A 21,149-nucleotide genomic window follows, 5' to 3' on the forward strand; every position below is an offset into this window, starting at 1 on the left:
CTGCCACGCCCCTCTCCGCTTGCGCCTGCCTCGCCCATGCCCAGCTCCCGGGCCCCGCCCTTCCCTGCCCGGACCCTCAGTGACCCCATCCCTGGGCGGGGCCCGTGGGTGGACCCTGAATTCGCCTCTCCTCCTGTCCTCTGGGAGGTGGTAGTTTCCATGGGAATCCGTGAGGGTAGCCGGGCAGCTCCCTTAAACCTTAGCAACAGAAACAAAACACACGTACAAAAGGCAGTCCTGGAGGGGAAGCGTGGTCCCGGCCCCTCCTCCGGTTTGTACTGTGTGGATTGACGCGGACGTTCAAACCCGCTCGGACACCTGGCAACAAACTCGAAAGTGACTGCTGAAGGCATTGCGCCCGGTGAGACGTTGTTGCAGTTCCCTTGGGGACTGGGATTGGCATGCTTTAGCTATCTGAACGAAACTTCCCTTTGGGGAGTTAAGTTTTCCAGGTAAATGAGAATTTTTCCTTTAAGCACCATTAAAAAAAAAAACATTTTGGGTGGAAAATTTTGTAAAATGTGGCACACTTCCTGACTACCTTAACCATAGTGAACTAGACAGACTTGATTTGTATGTGGGTTCTTTATGGAAATTAGGAATTGCACTGGGCTCTGGTAAACTGCCCTCCACGGAAAGCTGGGGCATATGCATCTATTGGCAGGTATTCTGAGGCTCCGAGTTTTGATTTTGGCGTTTGCTTTTTCTGGTTTCGTCATGCACTTGAATTCAGGTTGCTGGAACCCACTTCCCATTCCCCGAGAAAGAGCTGACTGCAAGGGTCCCAGGGATTTGGTAGACCTAAACTTCAAATCCCACATCTAATCCATCAACAACCCTTGTTATTTCTACCCCATATGCTCGGGACCCCAGTTAAAGATTGATGTCTCTCATCCGGATTATGACCATCGGACTGTAACCTGGTCGGTCTATCAGGGTCTTATTAGAGCCCTTCAAGAGGAACCTAACCCAACGACTCTTCCCTCCCCTCACCCATTCTGCCCTGTCATAAGTCAATAGTTACTAAGTTGTCAGACTATAGACTAATGTTAGTGATCTTTGGATGACTAAACTTTTAACATATCTTAGCTCAAAATCTCCTACAGAGAGCCATTCTGTGACCACGGCATCTAAGGTAGCCGACCTCCTCATTCTCCACCCCTGCATCCTGTACATTTTCCTCATAGCACTTCTCTCAGTTTGCAAGAACGTATTTATGGTTGCTTGTTGATGGTGTGTCTCCATTTAGAAACTAAGTACCATGCAGGAAGGATCTGTTTTATTCACTAATGTATCCCCTTCCTTCCACATTGTGCCTGGCACATAATAGCTGCACAATTAACATTTAGTTATTTATTTATTTAGAGACAGGGTGTCATTCTGTTCCCCGGGCTGGAATGCAGTGGTGTGATCGGAGATTTTGAGCTAAGATGTGTTGAAGTTTAGTCATCCAAAGACCACTAAGAGCTTGAACTCCTGGGCTCAAGGTATTCTCCTGCCTTAGCCTCCTGAGCAGCTGGGATTCCAGGCACTAGCCACCACACCCACCTATTTTTTTAATATGTCTTTTGTAGAGATGGGGTCTCACTGTGTTGCCCAGGCAGGTCTCAAACACCTGGGCTTAAGGGATCCTCCAGCCTCAGCCTCCCAAAGTGCTGGGATTATAGCTGTGAGCCACCATGCCCGGCCTAAAATTTATTGCATGAATCATTTCCCTCACGGGTGTTAGCTTTGCCTCAGACCCAAATGGAGAGAACTGGGGAGTGGAGGAAGATGCAACTACCTGCCTCCTTGAGGGAAACAGGGCTGGCGAGAGGAGGGCAGAGCCCTGACTGACCCAAGGCTGCTCGGCCCTGGGTGTTCGGCCTGAGCAAGGAGACTTGCTGGGCAGGCTGGTTGCTCTGCCACACCTGGTCTTCCTCTCCTTGGATTCTGAACTTTATCTACCTTTTGAATTCCTTTCTTATTACCTGGCTTCAACTCCCCTGTCCTGGTGTTTCAGTCGTGCGCCTCAGTCCACACGTGATTCTGATGCTGACATTGCTTTGCCTTCCTGCCGTTCTCAGTATCACCTGAGATCTCGTTTTGGATGTTCTCTGCCTATCTGGTTCCAAGCTCTTGGCCCCACCACGACCCTGAGCCAATCAGGAGCCTCTGAAATCTTTTTTCTTCTGCTACTTTGTTGTGGACCTGGAGTTCAGTAGCTAAGTGTCACAGAATTATGTGCAAAGCAAGTGTAAACCGGTTCTGAGCAAACACCTGCAATGGAAGAACATGGCACTTGGGACAGCCTTTTCAATTTTCCCCACAACCTTTTAGGAACTTCCTAATTTAAATGAATTTCCTGAATGGCTGCTAGGATGGTGCATAATTAATGCATGGATCTTGTTATAACTGCGGATCACCAGCATGCACATAAATCAACAGAAAACATGCAAATGTGCATTTTAAAAATGCTTACATGATTTTAGCTTTTATACATTGGGTACCACTCTCCAATTTTAACTATTAAAGAACATTTGTTAAATGATCATGATGTATGACATTTTGAGGCTGCCAGTAAACGGATGAGCTGGTCTGTTTATCTTCATAACTATCTGTTCACTTGTTCAATACACATATATGGAGCACTCCCTTTGTGTCAGGCTCTGAGCTGGGGGTTGAGGCTACAAAGTTGACTAAAACATGGCCTTTATGGAATTTTTTCTTTTAAACAGATGTATCTGTAAATAGGAGGGTTTGAATTCTCTAGGCTTATGTGATGTTGTAGTGCTTGGAAAAATGCAGTGATGTGGTATTATATTCTGCCCAACTGATGTAGTCTGTAGGGCTAAGGAATTTAAAATCGTTAAGACATTTGGCAGTTCACCAGATGCCATTTCCAGCACCTTCCATCTGCCACGAATGGATGTCCATCAGAAGCATTGGAGCTCAGACACCTTTACTCGTAACTGCTCATGAATCTTTGGCATTCCACCATATTTTAGAATAATGTTTTAGTTCCTATGCAGTAAGTCAGTGGAGTGAATCTTAGGTTTGTTTTTCAATTTGGAGGTTAGTGATAGGTTGGCAGGTTTGCGTGCAATCACCTTTCTTTTCTGGAGTCAAATTTCTTGAATACAGACTGTGGGACTGGAGCTGCCAATATCTTTATTTAGCAAGTGTGGGCCTAATAATCATAGCAATCAACGAACTGTCACATCAATAAATAACATCAATAATATCCAGCAGTGGCTGGGCGCAGTGGCTCACACCTGTAATCCCAGTACTTTGGGAGGCTGAGGTGGGCAGATCACCAGAGGTCGGGAGTTCGAGACTAGCCTGACCAACATGGAGAAACCCTATCTCTACTAAAAATACAAAATTAGCCAGGCATGGTGGTGCATGCCTGTAATCCCAGCTACTCGGGAGGCTGAGGCAGGAGAATCGCTTGAACCCGGGAGGCAGAGATTGCAGTGAGCTGAGATCGCGCCATTGCACTCCAGCCCGGGTAACAAGAGCGAAACTCCGTCTCAAAAAATAAAATAATAGGCCAGGCGCGGTGGCTCACGCCTGTAATCCCAGCACTTTGGGAGGCCGAGGCGGGCGGATCGCGAGGTCAGGAGATCGAGACCATCCTGGCTAACATGGTGAAACCCCGTATCTACTAAAAATACAAAAAATTAGCCGGGCGTGGTAGCGGGCGCCTGTAGTCCCAGCTACTCGGGAGGCTGAGGCAGGAGAATGGCGTGAACCCGGGAGGCGGAGCTTGCAGTGAGCCGAGATCGCGCCACTGCAGTCCCGACTGGGTGAAAGAGCGAGACTCCGTCTCAAAATAATAATAATAATAATAATAATAATAATAATAATATCCGGCAGTGTTGTTCTACTATAATCTGCAGCCCTTCATAGTCCAAATGCCATCCTGTGGATATTCCATTTTTTCCTTTCTTCCCCTGTGCCAAGAAGTGTGTTACTATGAGATCATGCTGAGTCAAAATAATAATAACAGAAGAAGACGATGAGGACGAGGGTGCTGTTGAAACACTCATGGCTGAGGAATTTAATGTTGTAAAGGAAAAGAAACTCTGGCTGACACATATCTAAAGTGAGAGTCCTGTGCTGAGAAAAGCTAAAGAGATTAGCTAAGAAGTGCCTATATTTAGATCTGCTATTGAGCTGGGAAGTGGAGGCACAGTTGTGCTGAAATACCTCTGTACCCCATGAAACAGTGGCTGCTCTGAGCTTCTTGGGTCCCTCTTCCTCTCAATCCTGGTGACTGCAGCCCCTTCCCTGGGACCTCATCCCCAAGATCCAATAACTAAAGGATAACTCGTGGTATAGCAGGGCCTCCGCTGGCATTTGTTCCAATGGGTAAATATTCATGCTATAGTAGTTATTAAATAGTTTGATGCTCAATTCTGTGTTTGTGAAAACACTACACGCTACATCAGCAGAATAGGCTAGGTTAGCTGCAGAAACAAATGGCCCTACACTCTCAGTGGTTGATGACAGCAAACATTTATTTGCCACTCACACTCCATGACCATCAAGGATCTTCCATGGCTCTGCTTCATGTCTTCTCCATGCTGAGACCAGGTTGCTGGAGCAGCCTGTGTCTGGAGTCATCAAGGGAAAGAGAAGGGAAAGAGAATGAATGGTGGCCCCAGTACTGGCTCGGTAGGTGCCAAGCCTACGTGGCACGTGGCACCTTTGCACACACTTCATTGTCTTATTGCTCTCCAGAGCAAGTCCTTGGCCATGCCTGAGTTAGCAGGGCAGGGACACTTCACAGTGCTGAGTAATACTACCTAGTACACGCACAGCATTTTGAAGGTTCCCCTTGGTGATTTCATTACAATCTTCATCGCTCTTGGCCTGGCTGTCCCCCTTTCTTGTAAATTATTCTTGAGTTAATAGCTGTCCTTTGAGATGTGGTTAGTCATTTACACTGAAGTCAATGTGAAACCCTTCACAAATGTGAGAACATTTGAATATTTGAAGCCTGTAGTCTCTGTAGGGAGTTTCCTTAGGAAGGGTGAAACATTTCACCAGCATCAGCCTGGTCTTTCCTCCAGCTAAAAATGTAAAATGTTGGCATAGAAGAGCTCCTTGGTGTGGTTTTGGGGTGGCTTTGCTCCCTGGGTCCTTAGTGATGTGGGAGTAGCCACCGAGGCATGTAAGGCTGGCCACACAGGGTGCACTGCGTCAGCCTGTGCCCGACAGGAAGGGAAGAGAAATACGTCAGTTACTCTAACAAGAAGAATTGACTTCCTTCTCTGCAGAGCCGGCTCTGGTCTCTTCTCTTGAAGCAGATGCGAAGGTAGGATGAGAAGGCATGGCTGGCCGTTGCAGCAGGTCGTTTTAGGAGTGGGGTGGGTAGAGATTATAGTTATTATAACTTTTCTTAAATTTATGACATTGAAAAGGTAGGAAACAAAACATAATAAATTAGATAAAAGATATCTTGTAATTTTATTGAATAACATACATTTAACATTTGAGATAATAATGATTTAAGTGATATGGTGGAAGTAACTTCAGAGTTAATTAAAAACCAAAACAAAACAGAAAAACACTATCCAAAAGCTATATGGTGTGATTTTTTTTTTTAAAGGGTAGAGTGTCATTTGCTTTCTTCTTTGGTTTGCAAATTCTTATACTTACAGTTTATTACTGTTTTGCTCTCTCTGAATTGACTTTATTGTTTTGATCATCCGTAATTTCTAGTTTGGAGGTGGAACATAAATATCAGTTTGGAATTATAAAAAAGTTAGCTAGGGTCTAATTTAAATTTCTTTTAATTAAGCTTCCTTAATCTCCAAATTGCTTGGTAAGAAAGAGACTATGAGAGGAAAGTGCACATTAGATATTAAAGATTTATTAAATTAGAATTGGGCTGGGTGTGGTGGCTCACGCCTGTCATCCCAGCACTTTGGGAGGCCAAGGTGGGTAGATCCCTTGAGATCAGGAATTTGAGACCAGCCTGGCCAACATGATGAAACCCCATCTCTTAAAAAAAAAAAAAAAAAAATTAGCTGGGTGTGGTGGCAGGCACCTGTAATCCCAGCTGCCCAGGAGGCTGAGGCACGAGAATCACTTGAACCTGGGAGGCGGAGGTTGCAGTGAGCCAAGATCCTGCCACTGCAATCCAGCCTGGGCAACAGAGTAAGACTCCGTCTCAAAAAAAGAAAAAAAGAAATTAGAATTGGTGTAGAAAAGATTATTCAGCCAAGATAGTTGGAGATTCTAACTTAGCTGCTTTGCCTAAATGAAGCATAAGGTTTTGGAGTTAAACAGACCCAGTTTAGAGTGTGAGTTTAGGTAAGTTACTTAATCACTCCAAGACTCACTCTCCTCATCTGTAGAATGGGTACATTTACTTCATAATGTGGCAATAAGGATTAGTAGAGATAAGGTATGCAAAGTACTTAAACTATCTGGTTCAGAGTAAGAGCTAAATAAATAGTAGCTGTTGGCACAACAGAAAGCATAACAACAATTGTGAGTAGTACCTAGAAGGATATAATAATATTAATTCTCGGCCGGGCATGGTGGCTCACGCCTGTCATCCCAGCACTTTGGGAGGCCGAGGCGGATGGATCATGAGGTCAAGAGATCGAGATCATCCTGGCCAACATGCTGAAACCCTGTTTCTACTAAAAAATACAAAAAAATTAGCCGGGTGTGGTGGCGGGCGCCTGTAGTCCCAGCTACTGGGGAGGCTGAGGCAGGGGAATTGCTTGAACCCGGGAGGTGGAGGTTGCAGTGAGCTGAGATCGCACCACTGCACTCCAGCCTGGCGACAGAGTGAGACTCCATCTCAAATAAATAAATAAATAAATAATAATAATATTAATTCTCATTTCTTTGCTCTTCCATACGAAGAGGTCAAGTTTAAAGTATGAATGCCATGGCTTCCTATTTCAGTCATGAATTCCTATTCCTGATTCTAAAGTAATATTTTTTGTTGTTTTTGGGTGGTAAAAGGCTCCCCGAATGAGAAAGAATACTCGGAATCAGTGGTGAATTGCAGTGATCTTTCAGAGAAAGCACCTGTTCAACTTTGTCCTCTCTCAGGTAGGCTTCAAGTTTTATAGATTCAAGCCCACGTGTGAGTCTTCTAATGTTTTATTTATTTATTTATTTTTATGTATTTTTATTTTTATTTATTTATTTGAGATGGAGTCTCGCTCTGTTGCCCAGGCTGGAGTGCAATGGCACGATCTCGGTTCACTGCAACCCCTGCCTCCCAGGTTCAAGTGATTCTCCTGCCTCAGCCTCCCTGGTAGCTAGGATTACAGGTGCCTGCCACCATGCCCAGATAATTTTTGTATTTTTAGTATAGATGAGGTTTCACCAGGTTGGCCAGGCTGGTCTCAAACTCCTGACCTCAGGTGATCCACCCACCTTGGCCTCCCAAAGTGTTGGGATTACAGGTGTGAGCCACCGAGCCCAGCCTGTTTATTTATTTACTTATTTTATTATTATTATTTTTTGAGACAGAGTCTCACTCTGTTGCCCAGGCTAGAGTGCAGTGGCTGCAATTTCAGCTCACTGCAAGCTCTGCCTCCCGGGTTAACACCATTCTCCTGCCTCAGCCTCCGAAGTAGCTGGGACTATAAGGCACCTGCCGCCACACCTGGCTAATTTTTTTGTATTTTTAGTGGAGACAGGGTTTTAACATGTTGGCCAGGATGGTCTCCATCTCCTGACTTCATGATCCACCTGCCTCGTCCTCCCAAAGTGCTGGGATTACAAGCGTGAGCCACCACGCCTGGCCTTATTTATTTTTTTGAGACAGAGTCTCGCTCTGTCACCCAGGCTGGAGTGCAATGGCGCGATCTCAGCTCACTGCAACCTCCGCCTCCCAGGTTCAAACAGTTCTGTCTCAGCTTCCCGAGTAGCTGGGATTACAGGTGCCCACCACCATGCCCGGCTAATTTTTGTATTTTTAGTAAAGACAGGGTTTCACCATGTTGGCCAGGCTGGTCTCAAAACTCCTGACCTCGTGATCCACCCACCTCAGCTTCCCAAAGTGCTGGGATTACAGGCGTGAGCCACCGCACCCAGCCGAGTCTTCTAATGTGAAGTACAGATATCTGAGGGACCTGAAACTTATACAACTTGTGGAGACTTTGGGAAAACAAAGAGGGAACCAGGTACAGGGCATCTAGGGCCTTGGACAGGGCCGTGCAAATAAAGGATTCTGAAGTTGAGGTGTCATTCGCTTCCCAGAAAACCCACCTCTGAATGAGTAACAAGATAGACAGAAAATTTATAAACGCACATCTTCATTTCTGTGTCAGACTTTCTGATGGATATGCATGCGTGCTGTCTCATTGTTGCAGAAATGAGTCTTTTAAGCCTATGAATAGGGAACTGAGCTGAGAGCTGTTCTTTATTCATCACCTTCCTTTGTGGCTGTAATCAGCTTCCGTAAAGAATCTATGCAAGCAGGCCGGTCGCAGTGGCTCACACCTGTAATCCCAGCACTTTGGGAGGCCACGGTGGGCAGATCACCTGAGGTTGAGAGTTCGAGACCAGCCTGACCAACATGAAGAAACCCCGTCTCTACTAAAAATACAAAATTAGCGGAGGATGGTGGTGCATGCCTGTAATGTCAGCTACTCGGGAGGTTGAGGCAGGAGAATTTCATGAACCCGGGAGGCGGAGGTTGTGGTGAGCCAAGATCGCGCCATTGCATTCCCGCCTGGGCAACAAGAGCGAACTCCGTCTCAGAGAAAAAAAAAAGAATCTATGCAAGCAAAAAAGTCATGAGGTTTTCGGGTAAAATTTCAAGGACAATGCAGTCACTCAACTTTTCCCCTGTGTACGAGACAGAAAGCATGGTGGCTGCACGCTGAAGCTGTGAAACTTCTCAAGGAAATAGCTGTGGTAAACAATACAGGAGCGAGCTGCCTCCCGCTTGAAATGACCTGCAGGGCTGTGGCTTGTGGGCTTTGAGAACGTTCTGTAGTCTTCCCTTGAAAGCGTGTGTGGTGATGACAGTCACATTCGCACGCACTCATGCTACCGCAGATCTCTGCATTTCCACTCTGGTGACGTTTCCACTGTACCAGGGAGGGCTGAACATTTATTTCCTTTGATCTGATGACTGGCTGCTCAGAGACAATAGATGATGGGATGAAAGAAATAGGGGCCCCTGTCTAAGAATAAACAATGTGTCCCTTTCCCATCCTCCTCATCTCTTTTCTTCATTGGTTTTACTTTTCTTGTACTTTTCCCCTTTCACCAGATTTAAAAGCCAAAATCAAGATTTGCTGTTAGGCTGAGGAAAGCAAGCAGGCATTGTTTCAAACTCCTAGTGCATGGCTGACTATTTCAGTCCCCTTGCGGAGCTGTCCCACACGTCTCTCCCTGGGAAGCCCTCCCTGGTCCCACCAGCCCTCTCTGCTCCTGTGTGGAGTGACTCGTGCCTTCTGATCCTTGGGTTTTGTACTCATCCCACCATGTTATGAGTTATTTGTCTGTGTGTCCATGTTCTGGCTGGGATGGGTCCTTCTTAAATGCAGAGATTGAGTCTCACTTCTTTTTAGATCCTCGATATCTGGCACGTGCTTGATACATAGAGGCCAATAAAATCAGTGTTGAACTGACACACTCAATGCTGTAACCAAACTGTGTTTGTCTGGATGCCGAAGTTCCACTGGGATACAGCATGACCAGATAAAGACCAATAGAAACACCTAGATTGAAGTTTTCCCCATGGCTGCCTGCGTCCCTCCCAATCCCAGAACAGTGGCTTAACTTCCTACTCTTGGGCCTTCCTGAAGGGGAGATGGAAGGGTAGAAGAAACCCTTTTGAGTCGGGCTTGCTTTGTTCTGGCTGTTGCTCTAGGGCTGTGCCTGGATCACTCAGTGAGTTCCCCAAACAGCCCTGTGAAGCAGGGATGGCTCCATGTCACGGAGGAGGAAGGCCAGTCTCCCAGAGATGAAGCAGCTGGCCTGAGAGCATGTGGCTGAGTCCTGGCTGGGTATGAGCCCAGACTGTCTGGCTCCAAAAGTGACACAGAGACAGGATGGCTGAGTGTCGGGGGGGCTTCTCCACATGGCTGTAGGAGAATGTTTCCTTCCAGGTGGTGCTGTGGTGTGGGATTTATTCATTTTTAATTGCCAGATAAAATCAGGCTGATCGATGGAGTGCTGTAAAACAAAGACAGGCACCATTACAAAAATGTAGCAGGGGAGTTAGGAGACTGGATCTAAGCTCCGAGCAGGTGAGGACGGTGCCTGACTCAGTGCTTGGGACATCATGAGCATTTAAGATCTTGTGGAGCAAATGACGGAGTGACCAAATAAATGTCATCTTGGGAAAATGGACCTAGGAGATTTCCGTATTCAAGCTATGAGATTGTGAATTCCTGCATGAGATGATTAACATACAATTTCAAAGATTCCTGTTAAATTCCAAAATGACTCAGATTTTTCTATGCTTTTTGGATTTCTGAAGACTGAGGTTTTCTGCAGTGAGGACTCACTTGCCCCCTGCCCGTCCTTACTTCCTGCTGTACTTGAATGTGGGCTTCCTGCCCTAGGAAGGAAGTTTGACATTGGAGTAAATCTCCGTGTCGCAATATTCTTCAGGTTTCTCAATTCAAGCCAAACATCAAGTGCCTCCTGGCTGGGTGATGGGGGAATCGCTGAAATCTGATATTGTCCCTAGAAGGCAAATACTCAAGACAGAATGAAATCAGGGTCACCATCGAAATATACAAATTAGAAAGCAGTTAAATTTGAAGGAGCAATGGATCTTTATTGTAAATGAGGAGAAAGTTTCTGAACTAGGTAGCCTTGATCTGGCCCTCGAAGGGCTAATAGTAAGAGTGAGGCTGCTCTTACTGTTAGTACCACGACTGTCAGCCGGCATTAGCTGAGTGTACTTATGAGCTCAGCACTGTGCTCTAGAGGTCTCCACATGCATCAGCACGTTTCATCATCACAGCACCTCCATGAAGTGGGTGCTGCACCTGTCTACTTCGTAGATGAGGACATGAAGCCCCAGAGGGCTTAAGTAACTTGCCCATCATCAGCTCAACAGCAAGTAGGTGGCAGAGGTAGCTACTCACCCACACAGCCAGCCCCCAGCCCTGGTCTCCTGACTGTCCCCATCTCTTGCCTCATTGGGCAGAAGGAAGAGTGGGGCCGATGCGTGGAAATGCAGAGTGCATGTGGTCAGGGAATGGTCTTGAATGAGGTCAGTATGGGAGTGGCGAGCATTCTGTGGGAACTGAGGATGGAGGAGTCAGGAGAACTGGATCGGGAGGTCAGGACTGGGATGCCTGTGCTTTAGAATGTGTTTACGGGAAGGGAAAACCAGCGTGACTTCACTGGAGAGTGGAAGAGTGACACATTCCCACCTCAGTATTGTCACATCTGCCGTCTCTCACCCTAGAGATGCCTTCTCCTCCTTTCCAATCCTCACACAACTCCCCTCTTCTCCCAGGCCCGGCGGTGGCGTCTCAGCCAGGCAGGTGTCCTGTCCTTTCCTGTCACCTGTCAGTCTTCCTCTTCCTCGTGGTCCATTCAGCAACATCACTGCTGCTCTGGGTGGTTGCATGTGGTCGTTTGCCTGCAAGCAGGTGGGTGCAGCCAGTTCAGGACCCCTGTGACAACTATTCCTGTTACCTGCTTTGTGAGTGTTAAAAATGTCATCCTTGGCCGGGTGCGATGGCTCACGCCTGTAATCCCAGCACTTTGGGAGGCTGAGGCGGGCAGATCACGAGGTCAGGAGATCGAGACCATCCTGGCTGACACGGTGAAACCCCATCTCTACTAAAAGTACAAAAAATTAGCCGGGCATGGTGGCAGGCGCCTGTAGTCCCAGCTACTCAGGAGGCTGAGGCAGGAGAATGGCGTAAACCCGGGAGGTGGAGCTTGCAGTGAGTGGAGATTGTGCCACTGCACTCCAGCCTGGGCGACAGAGTGAGACTCTGTCTCAAAAAAAAAAATCATCCACCTTACTCCCTTACTCTATTGTTGTAGAAGGGCCTGAAGCACAAACCTGGTGTTGTGTGGCGATGGCGGGACAGTGTGGAGAAATATGCAGACGAATTTTCATAGATTTCACAGAATTCCTTGACTACCTCATGTTCTACTTCAAAATGGCACAAAACCAAAAGCATTCAAGAGAGAATTACATTTGTTTTATCCATTTTTAAGACTATGTAAAGTAACTCCATGTGGTTTTTCATATCTTGCTAGTGTAAGTGACCAGAATTTAAATCTGTAAAGGTTCACTTTTTCTTGCTAATGCTGTGAGGTGTTTGGAAGTTATCTCTGATCTTCCTGGTACTTACTATAGGCTCATTCAGTTTACTAATTAACTCCATCTGCCACCTTAAAAACCCTTAGTAGTGGCCGGGCACGGTGACTCATGCCTATAATCCCAGTACTTTGGGAGGCCGAGGCGGGCAGATCAACTGAGGTCAGGAGTTGAAGACCAGTCTGGCCAACATGGTGAAACCCTGTCTCTACTAAAAATACAAAAATTAGCCGTGTGTGATGGCGCATGCCTGTAATCCCAGCTACTCAGGAGGCTGAGTCAGGAGAATCGCTGGAACCCGGGAGGTAGAGGTTGTAGTGAGCCGAGATTGCGCCATTGCACTCCAGCCTGGGTGGCAGAGCGAGACTCTGGCTCAAAAAGAAAAAAGAAAAAAAGAGAAACTGTTAATGGCTAGGAAAAACTTTATGAAAAAACAAAACAAAAAACCTGAAAGATAATTTTAAAATGAGTAAATTGTCACCTAGGCATACTTTGTCTTGGAAAAATAGACTATGACTGTGTCTCAAAAAAAAAAAAGAAGTAAAGGGATAGTGAATGATAATATGTACTTGTATATGTAAACTGCATGAGAAGACAAGGTGAAATAGTCAGATGTTTGCATACATCAAATCATATTGAGGACATTGTCTGCAAACGCGGGCCATCAATACACGGCATAGTGATTCCAGTACCATAAGCAATGTTGCCCTCCATGATGTCTTTCTGAAACAATAAAAAATTCTTGTTAAAGTTTGAAATGAAACAAAGTACAGTCTTCCTTCCATTTACACACTCGTTGCATTTCTTTTTTTTTTTTTTTAACTTATTACTATTATTTTTTGAGACGGAGTCTTGCTCTGTCGCCCAGGCTGGAGTGCAGTGGCGCTATCTCAGCTCACTGCAAGCTCTGCCTCCTGGGTTCACGCCATTCTCCTGTCTCAGCCTCCCAAGTAGGTGGGACTACAGGCGCCCGCCACCACACCCGGCTAATTTTTTGTATTTTTAGTAGAGACGGGGTTTCACTGTGTTAGCCAGGATGGTCTCAATCTCCTGACCTCGTGATCCACCTGCCTCAGCCTCCCAAAGTGCTGGGATTACAGGCGTGAGCCACCACGCCCGGCCCACTAGTTGCATTTCTAGAACATTTGGAGTATATCAAAACCCTGCAAAATATACTTTTAAATATGAGTTAAATTCTGTTGTTAATTAAATTTTTTTTTTGCCTAAATGACTTGTATGATTTATATGAAAATGCAAGACAGTTATTTGTCGCTGTGACAATCATATATACTCCACACATTCCTAAAGATGGGGGTATGGTACTGCACTCATTGCAAAGCTGGAGCGAGTCCCGCTGAAATGAAGCAACTGTGGTTCAAACGTTCAATCGAATGCCCAACGCCATCAAGCCAGTGGGGACACCAGTGGAACACTGGAAACCAAAGAGAAATGACCTTCCTAGCTTTCTGGTCAATCTTGATGCTACCATAGGATGATGCTCTATGCTATAACTCTTGGATCGTTGCAAAAAGTCACCCCTTCTTTGGAGTGGACCTTCCAAAGTTAAACAGAAGAATACGTCGGCCGGGCGCGGTAGCTTACGCCTATAATCCCAGCACTTTGGGAGGTCGAGGTGGGTGGATCACCTGAAGTCAGGAGTTTGAGACCAGCCTGGCCAATATGGTGAAACCCTGTCTGTACTAAAAATACAAAAAAAATTAGCCAGGCATGGAGGCACACGCCTGTAGTCGCTACTACTCGGGAGGCTGAGGCAGGAGAATCACTTGAACCTGGGAGGCGGAGGTTGCAGTGAGCAGAGATCATGCCATTGCACTCCAGCTTGGGTGACAAGAGCGAAACTCCATCTCAAAAAAAGAGGGTATGTCTCAATCTTATCAATAGAAGGCTTTACTCATAGTAGTTGCTAAACCATAGGGTTGGTTGATTGTTGTTCTAAGTGCTAACCAAGTGCTTGAGTGACATGGTTTGTGGAAGCTAGAATCAAGGTTTAGAGAAACTAGGATCAAAGTCTCTAAAAGTGAAGAGTAACAATGATGGGATGGATGCGGAATACACATACCTCGAGTTCTCTAAGCTCAGTCCCAGGCAACTGGGAACACCAGAAGGTTTCCTGCTTTGGTCTGTATTTGAAATACTTCCAGTAAATTACAATGTAGTGTTATATCCTTGGCTTTAATTTGAGATCTCAATATAGTGATACGGAAAGTACAGTTTTGCACATCTTCTGCCAAGCCAGAAGGAGTTGTCTGTCTAGGGAGTTGATTGTCTTAGTCTTTTCTTTTTTTTCTTCTTGAGACGGAGTTTCACTCTTGTTGCCCAGGCTGGAGTGCAATGGTGCGATCTTGGCTCACTGCAACCTCTGCCTCCCGGGTTCAAGTGATTCCCCTGCCTCAGCCTCCCGAGTAGCTGAGATTACAGGCATGTCCCACCAAGCCTGGCTAATTTTGTATTTTTAGTAGAGACAGGGTTTCACCATGTTGGTCAGGCTGGTCTCCAACTCCTGACCTCAGTTGATCCGTCCGCCTCGGCCTCCCAAAGTGCTGGGATTACAAGCGTGAGCCACTGCGCCTGGGCAATTGTCTTAGTCATTTGCATTTTGAGGATGTCTTTCTGTATTTCTTTCAGTGTATTAAAGCTATAGACAGCATCTTGACTTTTCATTTCGTTTTGTTTTGCTTTGCCTTGGCTACCAGGAAGGTCAGAAATACATTTAAGGTTGAAGTGGTCACTGTTTTACTTCCTGTTCTTAGTAGAATTATCAGTCCTTTTTCACTGGCTGCTGATGTCTCTCTGACTTTATTTTAGCTGTCTTCTATATGCTTTTATTGTAAGGTGCATCATATTTTTGTTAGATGTAGAATAAGGTATAAATGACCAGTCAAGTCATGAACCTTAAGAACCTTGAACAGGCTGGGCGTGGTGGCTCATGCCTATAATCCCAACACTTTGGGATGCCGAGGGCCCAAGGTCAGGAGTTCGAGACCAGCCTGACCAACATGGTGAAACCCCGTCTCTACTAAAAATACAAAAATTAGCCAGGCATGGTGGCGGGCACCTGTAATCCCAGCTACTTGGAAGGCTGAGGCAGGAGAATTGCTTGAACCCAGGAGGCGGAGGTTGCAGTGAGCTGAGATCGCACCACTGCACTCCAGCCTGGGCAACAGAGCAATACTCCATCTCAAAAACAACAAAAACAACAACAACAACAACAAAAACCAAAAAAACCAGGAACAGCGCCTGGGGTGTTCAATAAATATTTACTGAATGATTGGATGAATGGATCCAGGAAATGAACTGAATTTCATTTTTCTGTAACGCGGAGTGAATGGCCACTAGGGGGAGAGTGAGCTCCCCCTTAGCCGTCGAAAGGGCGTTTCCCACACTTGCACCTGGGGCCCACAGGCGTGGGTTTGGGAAAGTAAGTGTAGTGCTTTGTAATGATCATTGAACCCTGTATTTCTGAAGTGCGTGAAGACCTAATAGCCACCTGTATGAGCGAGCGGTTGAGTATTTCAGATTCCCCCACCAGATTCACTGAGTGGTATCATTACCAGCCAGTACTGCAGCTATGTGGTCCTGCTTACGTGGAGTACTGGAGACCAGAGCCAGAGAACGGAGCACAAACAGCCACATGAAAAGAAAGCACAGTGCACAGAGCAAGTGTTTGCAGCCAGGTGCAAAAACTCTTCACTAAAAACACTCGAGAGCCAGGTGCAGTGGCTTACGCCTGTAAACCTAGCACTTTGGGAGGCTGAGACAGGAGGACTGCTTGAGCCCAGACCAGCCTGCGCAACATGGTGAAACCCATCTCTACAAAATTAAAACATTAGCTAGGCATGGTAGCCCGCACCTGTAGTCCCAGCTACTCGGGAGGCTGAGGCTAAAGGATTGCTTGAGCCTGGGAGGCCAAGGCTGCAGTGAGCCAAGATGGTGCCACTGCACTCCAGCCTGGGTGACAGAATGAGGTCCTGTCTCAAAATAAATAAATGAAGACTCAAGAATTAGACAAACCAGATAGCTCTGGACCCAGTAGTACGATTAGTAGAGTGGAAATAAGAAGACAGCATGAAGAACTGAGGGGCAAGTTGAGAAGAATGGGCTCCTGCAGTTGGTGACTTGATGGCTAATTTGCACCTTGCCACTTGGCACTTGGTCACACACGGTTTTCTATTACTTTCCTCTTTTCCAGAGACTCAGAGCCTTGGGGCACTGAGGGCTGCCAGTTCTGCCTGTTCATCTGGAACCTGGATCTAAGGAGGGAAGAGGCGTTGCCCCTGCTGGCATAGTCAGGTACCAGCCCAGCCAGGTAAGAACCTAAAGTCCTTGTTGCTTTGTGATTTTCCCTTCATCTAGAGAGGAGGCCCTTGGAGAGCAGGTCTTGTGGGTGCTTTGTCAGAGACTAGAAGCCGAGAACATCCCTTTTCAGAGCTCTGGGTTTTCTGTTCCTCATGCAACCTCTGCAGTTGGGATGAATAATATATTTTAATTTTATTTTACAATAGGGAAACTGACAAATATTGAATTCCTGAACTGAGCAATCTTGGCCTGTAGGCCCATGAACTTGAATGGAGAAAAAATTAAATCTTTATTTTTATTAACCTTCAACTCAAATTTAGCATTTTCTTAAAATATGGATATAGGCAAGAAACCACAGTAGAATCAGCAGAACTTGTGACTTTGTCACCAACAGAAATCACAGATATTTTCATACCACATGATATGTTGTAGCTATCTCAAGACATTGTTTCTATTCATCACTACTTTGAAATCCTGGGAGTCCTTAGATCACTGCTAGATCTTAATATTTCATGCATCAAGGAACACATATATTACTATATTACAATTTTTAAATATTTCAGTATAATCAATTTCCTATGTAACACAGCATACCTTATTTTATGCGTTTAAATACGTAGGCTTCACCAGACTACCAAAGATTAAGAAAAAGGTTAAGAACCTTTGCTTAAAGGAAATGCTACCTTAGAGCTCTGTTAGCCTCTCAGTCACTAATTTGCCATAGATCATAAATTAATATAATGCAGATTTTTTTGAAGCCCAGCAAAGGAAGTTTAGCTTTTAAAGCATTGAAAGGACGTCTTATCACTAAGGGATTCCCATAGATTTAATAACAAAAATGGTACTATAGGAAGTATATTGATTTGATCTTCTGCATTTTCTGGATAAAAGGATGTATGCAGAACCCTTCAACTGTCATTAAACAAAAACAAGAGCTAATGCATAAGGCAGCTCATGAAACTTATTCAAGACCGTAAATAATTGCTAGGCTGAGCTTGTGGTGGTGCTGCTTCATACCTCCTTAATTGATTAAAAATTTTTTGAGTGTTGAAGTTAATTGTAAAAATAATAGCCAACAGTTGGGAATGTCATTTTTCCAATATATCTTCAATTAGGATAATGTACATTAAACACAGACTTTTACGTCCTCTGACCACTAAAGTTATGGAATCCATATTAGGAAAATTCAAGTTTGGAAGTTTGAGGCTTTTAGAAATATGAGAAGTGTTATTTAAGCAAATTTAAAATTTTACATTATCACCGCGAGCAGAAAATGCAAGGGTTTGTGTAGAATATTTTGTCTTTTTGGAAGTAATGCTGCAGAGATACTTAAGCCAAGAAAAATGTTGCCATTTTTTGTTTTCTTTTCTGCAGGTGTTGAACGGGCTGAGCTTTTCATGATGGTTCCTGCTGACCTGGAAACATCTTAAGTGGAAGGTTAGCTTCTATGAGTCACCGATACTCTTTTTATTGCTATTTCTAAATTTCCTTGGCTTGAAAATTACTTCTGCTTTGCAGAAATTATCTGCTTGCAGCTGTAGATAATTTATAACAATCTCTGGTGAAGCCTCAGAAAAAAGATATGCTTTTGTCTTAGATGGATGTCAGCAGCTGCTGCAGAACCCGGTGAAAACACCCCCCGGGTAGCACGAGGCTCTGCGAGCCCTAACTCCGACAAACGCAGAACTTCTTGAGGCTTTCTTCTTCTAAGGAGTATGACACAGTTAAAAAGGAAAAAAGAACCACAAGCAAAACAGTTGCCAGTGAAATAGGAGAGGGAGCTCTTTAAACAAGGCTGGCTGCAGCTGGCCTCCGCCGCTCATCTGCAGGGCGTGAGCGCTTGGTCCGTGCAGTGAAGCTCTTCCAACCTGGGTCAACGAAAACGGAGAAGAAATGGCCCAAGAAGTAGATCTGAGTGCTCTCAAGGAGTTAGAACGCGAGGCCATTCTCCAGGTCCTGTACCGAGACCAGGCGGTTCAAAACACAGAGGAGGAGAGGATACGGTAGGCTGCCCTTCCCGGGGGGTCACTTTGGGTGTTTAGCTTTCTCTGCTTGGGGCCTGCCGCGCCGTCGCCAATGCTGTTTGCTTACAAATCACTACCCACCTGCTGCTGGGCTTCGTGCCTGAGAAGGGTCCTAATGAAGGTCTGTTGGTGGAGATGATCCTCCTTATGTAACTAAACGTAGAGGACGCTCAGGAGGAGGAGGGAGGCCGCTCTTGTTATTCATTTAAAACGGTGCCTTTGGGCGGTAAGTTTGCTGTCTGCCATCTGCTTGTCTGTTTGCCGACTTTGTGGGAATCATTCAAGGGACATTTTCAGGCTTCCAGTTTACCCTTTCTTTAAGGAAAGACCTCCAGTTAAGGGTTTTCCTACCTCATTTTTGACGGTGCCGGGAGGTGTAAAGAAAAGCAAAGAAAGAGGCTCACAAGCAGCAACTCTGATGGAATCCAGCCCTGTCTTTTTTTCTTTGCTCGCTTTTGCCTCCCAGCTGGCTTTGAGGAAGGGGGAGCATAAAATATGAACCTGCTTAGCCTGTTTCCTGACCGCTTTGCCAACAGGGAACTCTTCCCTGTCTGTCTCTAAGCTGCACGGGCCGTTTGATATGGGTCAGCATTTAGAAAAGCGTGCTGAATTCTTGCAGAGCAGTGTTCCGCCTTAGCTGTCAAGATCCATCTTTAAACAGGTTGGCGCTTGTTTATCAATGTCTATGGAGGAAGTGAGGGTTTGGTTTCTAATGGCAGAACACGTTAGAAAACAAAACTTTGGACAACCAAATGCTTGAGGAGTGAGGAGAATTTTCTGGTATAGTATTCTTCATCCTCCCTGTTATTTCAAAGCTTTTGAAGTGCACTTGTAAACTTTCTTCCATTAAAAACTATAATACAGTCTGGGCGTGGTGGCTCACACCTGTCATCCCAGCACTTTGGGAGGTTGAGGCGGGCGGATCACCTGAGGTCAGGAGTTTGAGACCAGCCCGGCCAACATAGTGAAACCCTGTCTCTACTAAAAATACAAAAATTAGCCGGGCGGTGGCAGGTGCCTGTAATCCCAGCTACTCAGGAGGTTGAGACAGGAGAATCCCTTGAACCTGGGAGGTGGAGTTTGCAGTGAGCCGAGATCGCACCACTGCACTCCAGCCTGGGCAATAGAGCAAGACTCTGTCTCAAACCAACAACAAAAAAACGAAAACAAAAACTATAATACAGTGAGAAAAGTGAAATTTTATTTGATGATGAAAGATCTTTCAGTGATTTGAGACATCCTTTTGAATATTAACAAAGTGACATAGACATAGTGATAACAAAGTTGTATTTCAAAGGGTACTAATTCTAGGGTAGATCCTGAAAGTTGAATTTTAAAGTGCATTTCTGATGTCATCTTGTTTCTTGGGATTGGCTCATCTCTTCTACAAGTAGGTATCACAGACATTCATAAAAGAGCGTGCTAGTAAATGACACCTTTTTGGTCCAATACAGTATCTCTTTGCACTATGGCTATTTGTCTAGGGGAGTGGGCTGACCACTCATTTAAAAAAAAAGTGTAGCAAAAGCATAGCATCAGTTGATTTTATTGGGTAACTTATACCAATAGCAGGATGTATGCTGTGTGTTTCTAGATTATTCCATGCCTTGCAGATTAGAATGGATGCTCCTTTCAGTGTCTTTTCCTCTCCTTTCACTATTCTTGCTTACTATCATAACAGCCTTTGGGCAGGAAGGGATGGACCTAGCAGGGAGCTTCTCTGCCCCAGGCATGTTATTTATACTTTGCCATTTAGTCCTCACAGCAACCCTGGGAGGTAAGGTCATATCGCCTGTTTCACGGTTGAAAAAACCCTTGAGCCTCGACTCTGAGATGTTGAGTGAGAGCCCAGTTCACACAGCCATGTTGGAGCCCAGGGATGTCGAATGCCAAAGCCCCTTCCCTTGCCATGGGGGTTACTGCCTGGGCTCTTGCCCTGTAGCCTGGGGTCAGGTGTTCCATCTAACAGTATCTTCTTTAACTCTGTGGGCTGCAGGAAACTGAAAACACACCTGCAGCATCTCCGGTGGAAAGGAGCGAAGAACACGGACCGGGAGTACAAAGAGAAGTGCTGTGCGCGCTGCCAGCAGGTGCTGGGGTTCCTGCTGCACCGGGGCGCCGTGTGCCGGGGCTGCAGCCACCGCGTGTGCGCCCAGTGCCGAGTGTTCCTGAGGGGGACCCATGCCTGGAAGTGCACGGTGTGCTTTGAGGACAGGTAAGCATGGCCGGTGGTTGGATCCCTCCCACTGATTCAGGTCTCGGAGGAGGCCTCTTTACAAACCGCTCATAAAGAGAGCACTCACTCCTCACCTTCAGCCAGTAAATGTGTACCGAGTGCCTGATAGGGAGCTACCTTTCTAGCCTTGGAAGTTATCTTCATCCAAAAATAAATTTTATATAGCAACATTCTTTTCATTTACAGAAGTTTGGGCCAAGTGTGGTGGCTGATGACTGTAATCCTAGCACTTTGGGAGGCCAAGGTGGGTGGATTGCTGGAGCCCAGGAGTTTGAGTCCAGCCTGGGCAACGTAGTGAGACCCCGTC

At 45.7% G+C, this 21,149-nt stretch overlaps 1 protein-coding gene across 9 annotated transcripts in view; it reads left to right on the forward strand.

Moving 5' to 3' along the window:
• SYTL3 (synaptotagmin like 3) overlaps positions 1–21,149 on the forward strand; it is a 117,193-nt gene that overhangs the window by 759 nt on the left and 95,285 nt on the right. For 2 of the 9 annotated variants that reach the window (XM_055114282.2, XM_034963167.3), the window contains exons 1-5: positions 5–452; positions 6,970–7,059; positions 16,476–16,592; positions 17,957–18,585; positions 20,603–20,821. In XM_055114282.2, coding sequence (XP_054970257.1) covers positions 18,476–18,585; positions 20,603–20,821 — 329 coding nt within the window. In that variant the 5' untranslated portion in view covers positions 5–452; positions 6,970–7,059; positions 16,476–16,592; positions 17,957–18,475. Of the gene's footprint in view, positions 1–4; positions 453–6,969; positions 7,060–11,446; positions 11,583–16,475; positions 16,593–17,956; positions 18,586–20,602; positions 20,822–21,149 lie in introns of those variants that run through there. The other 7 variants (XM_055114285.2, XM_055114284.2, XM_055114283.2 and 4 more) reach the window with 7 other exon arrangements.

Source organism: Pan paniscus, chromosome 5, assembly GCF_029289425.2.
Source record: "Pan paniscus chromosome 5, NHGRI_mPanPan1-v2.0_pri, whole genome shotgun sequence".
In the NCBI taxonomy this organism is placed as follows: domain Eukaryota; kingdom Metazoa; phylum Chordata; class Mammalia; order Primates; family Hominidae; genus Pan; species Pan paniscus.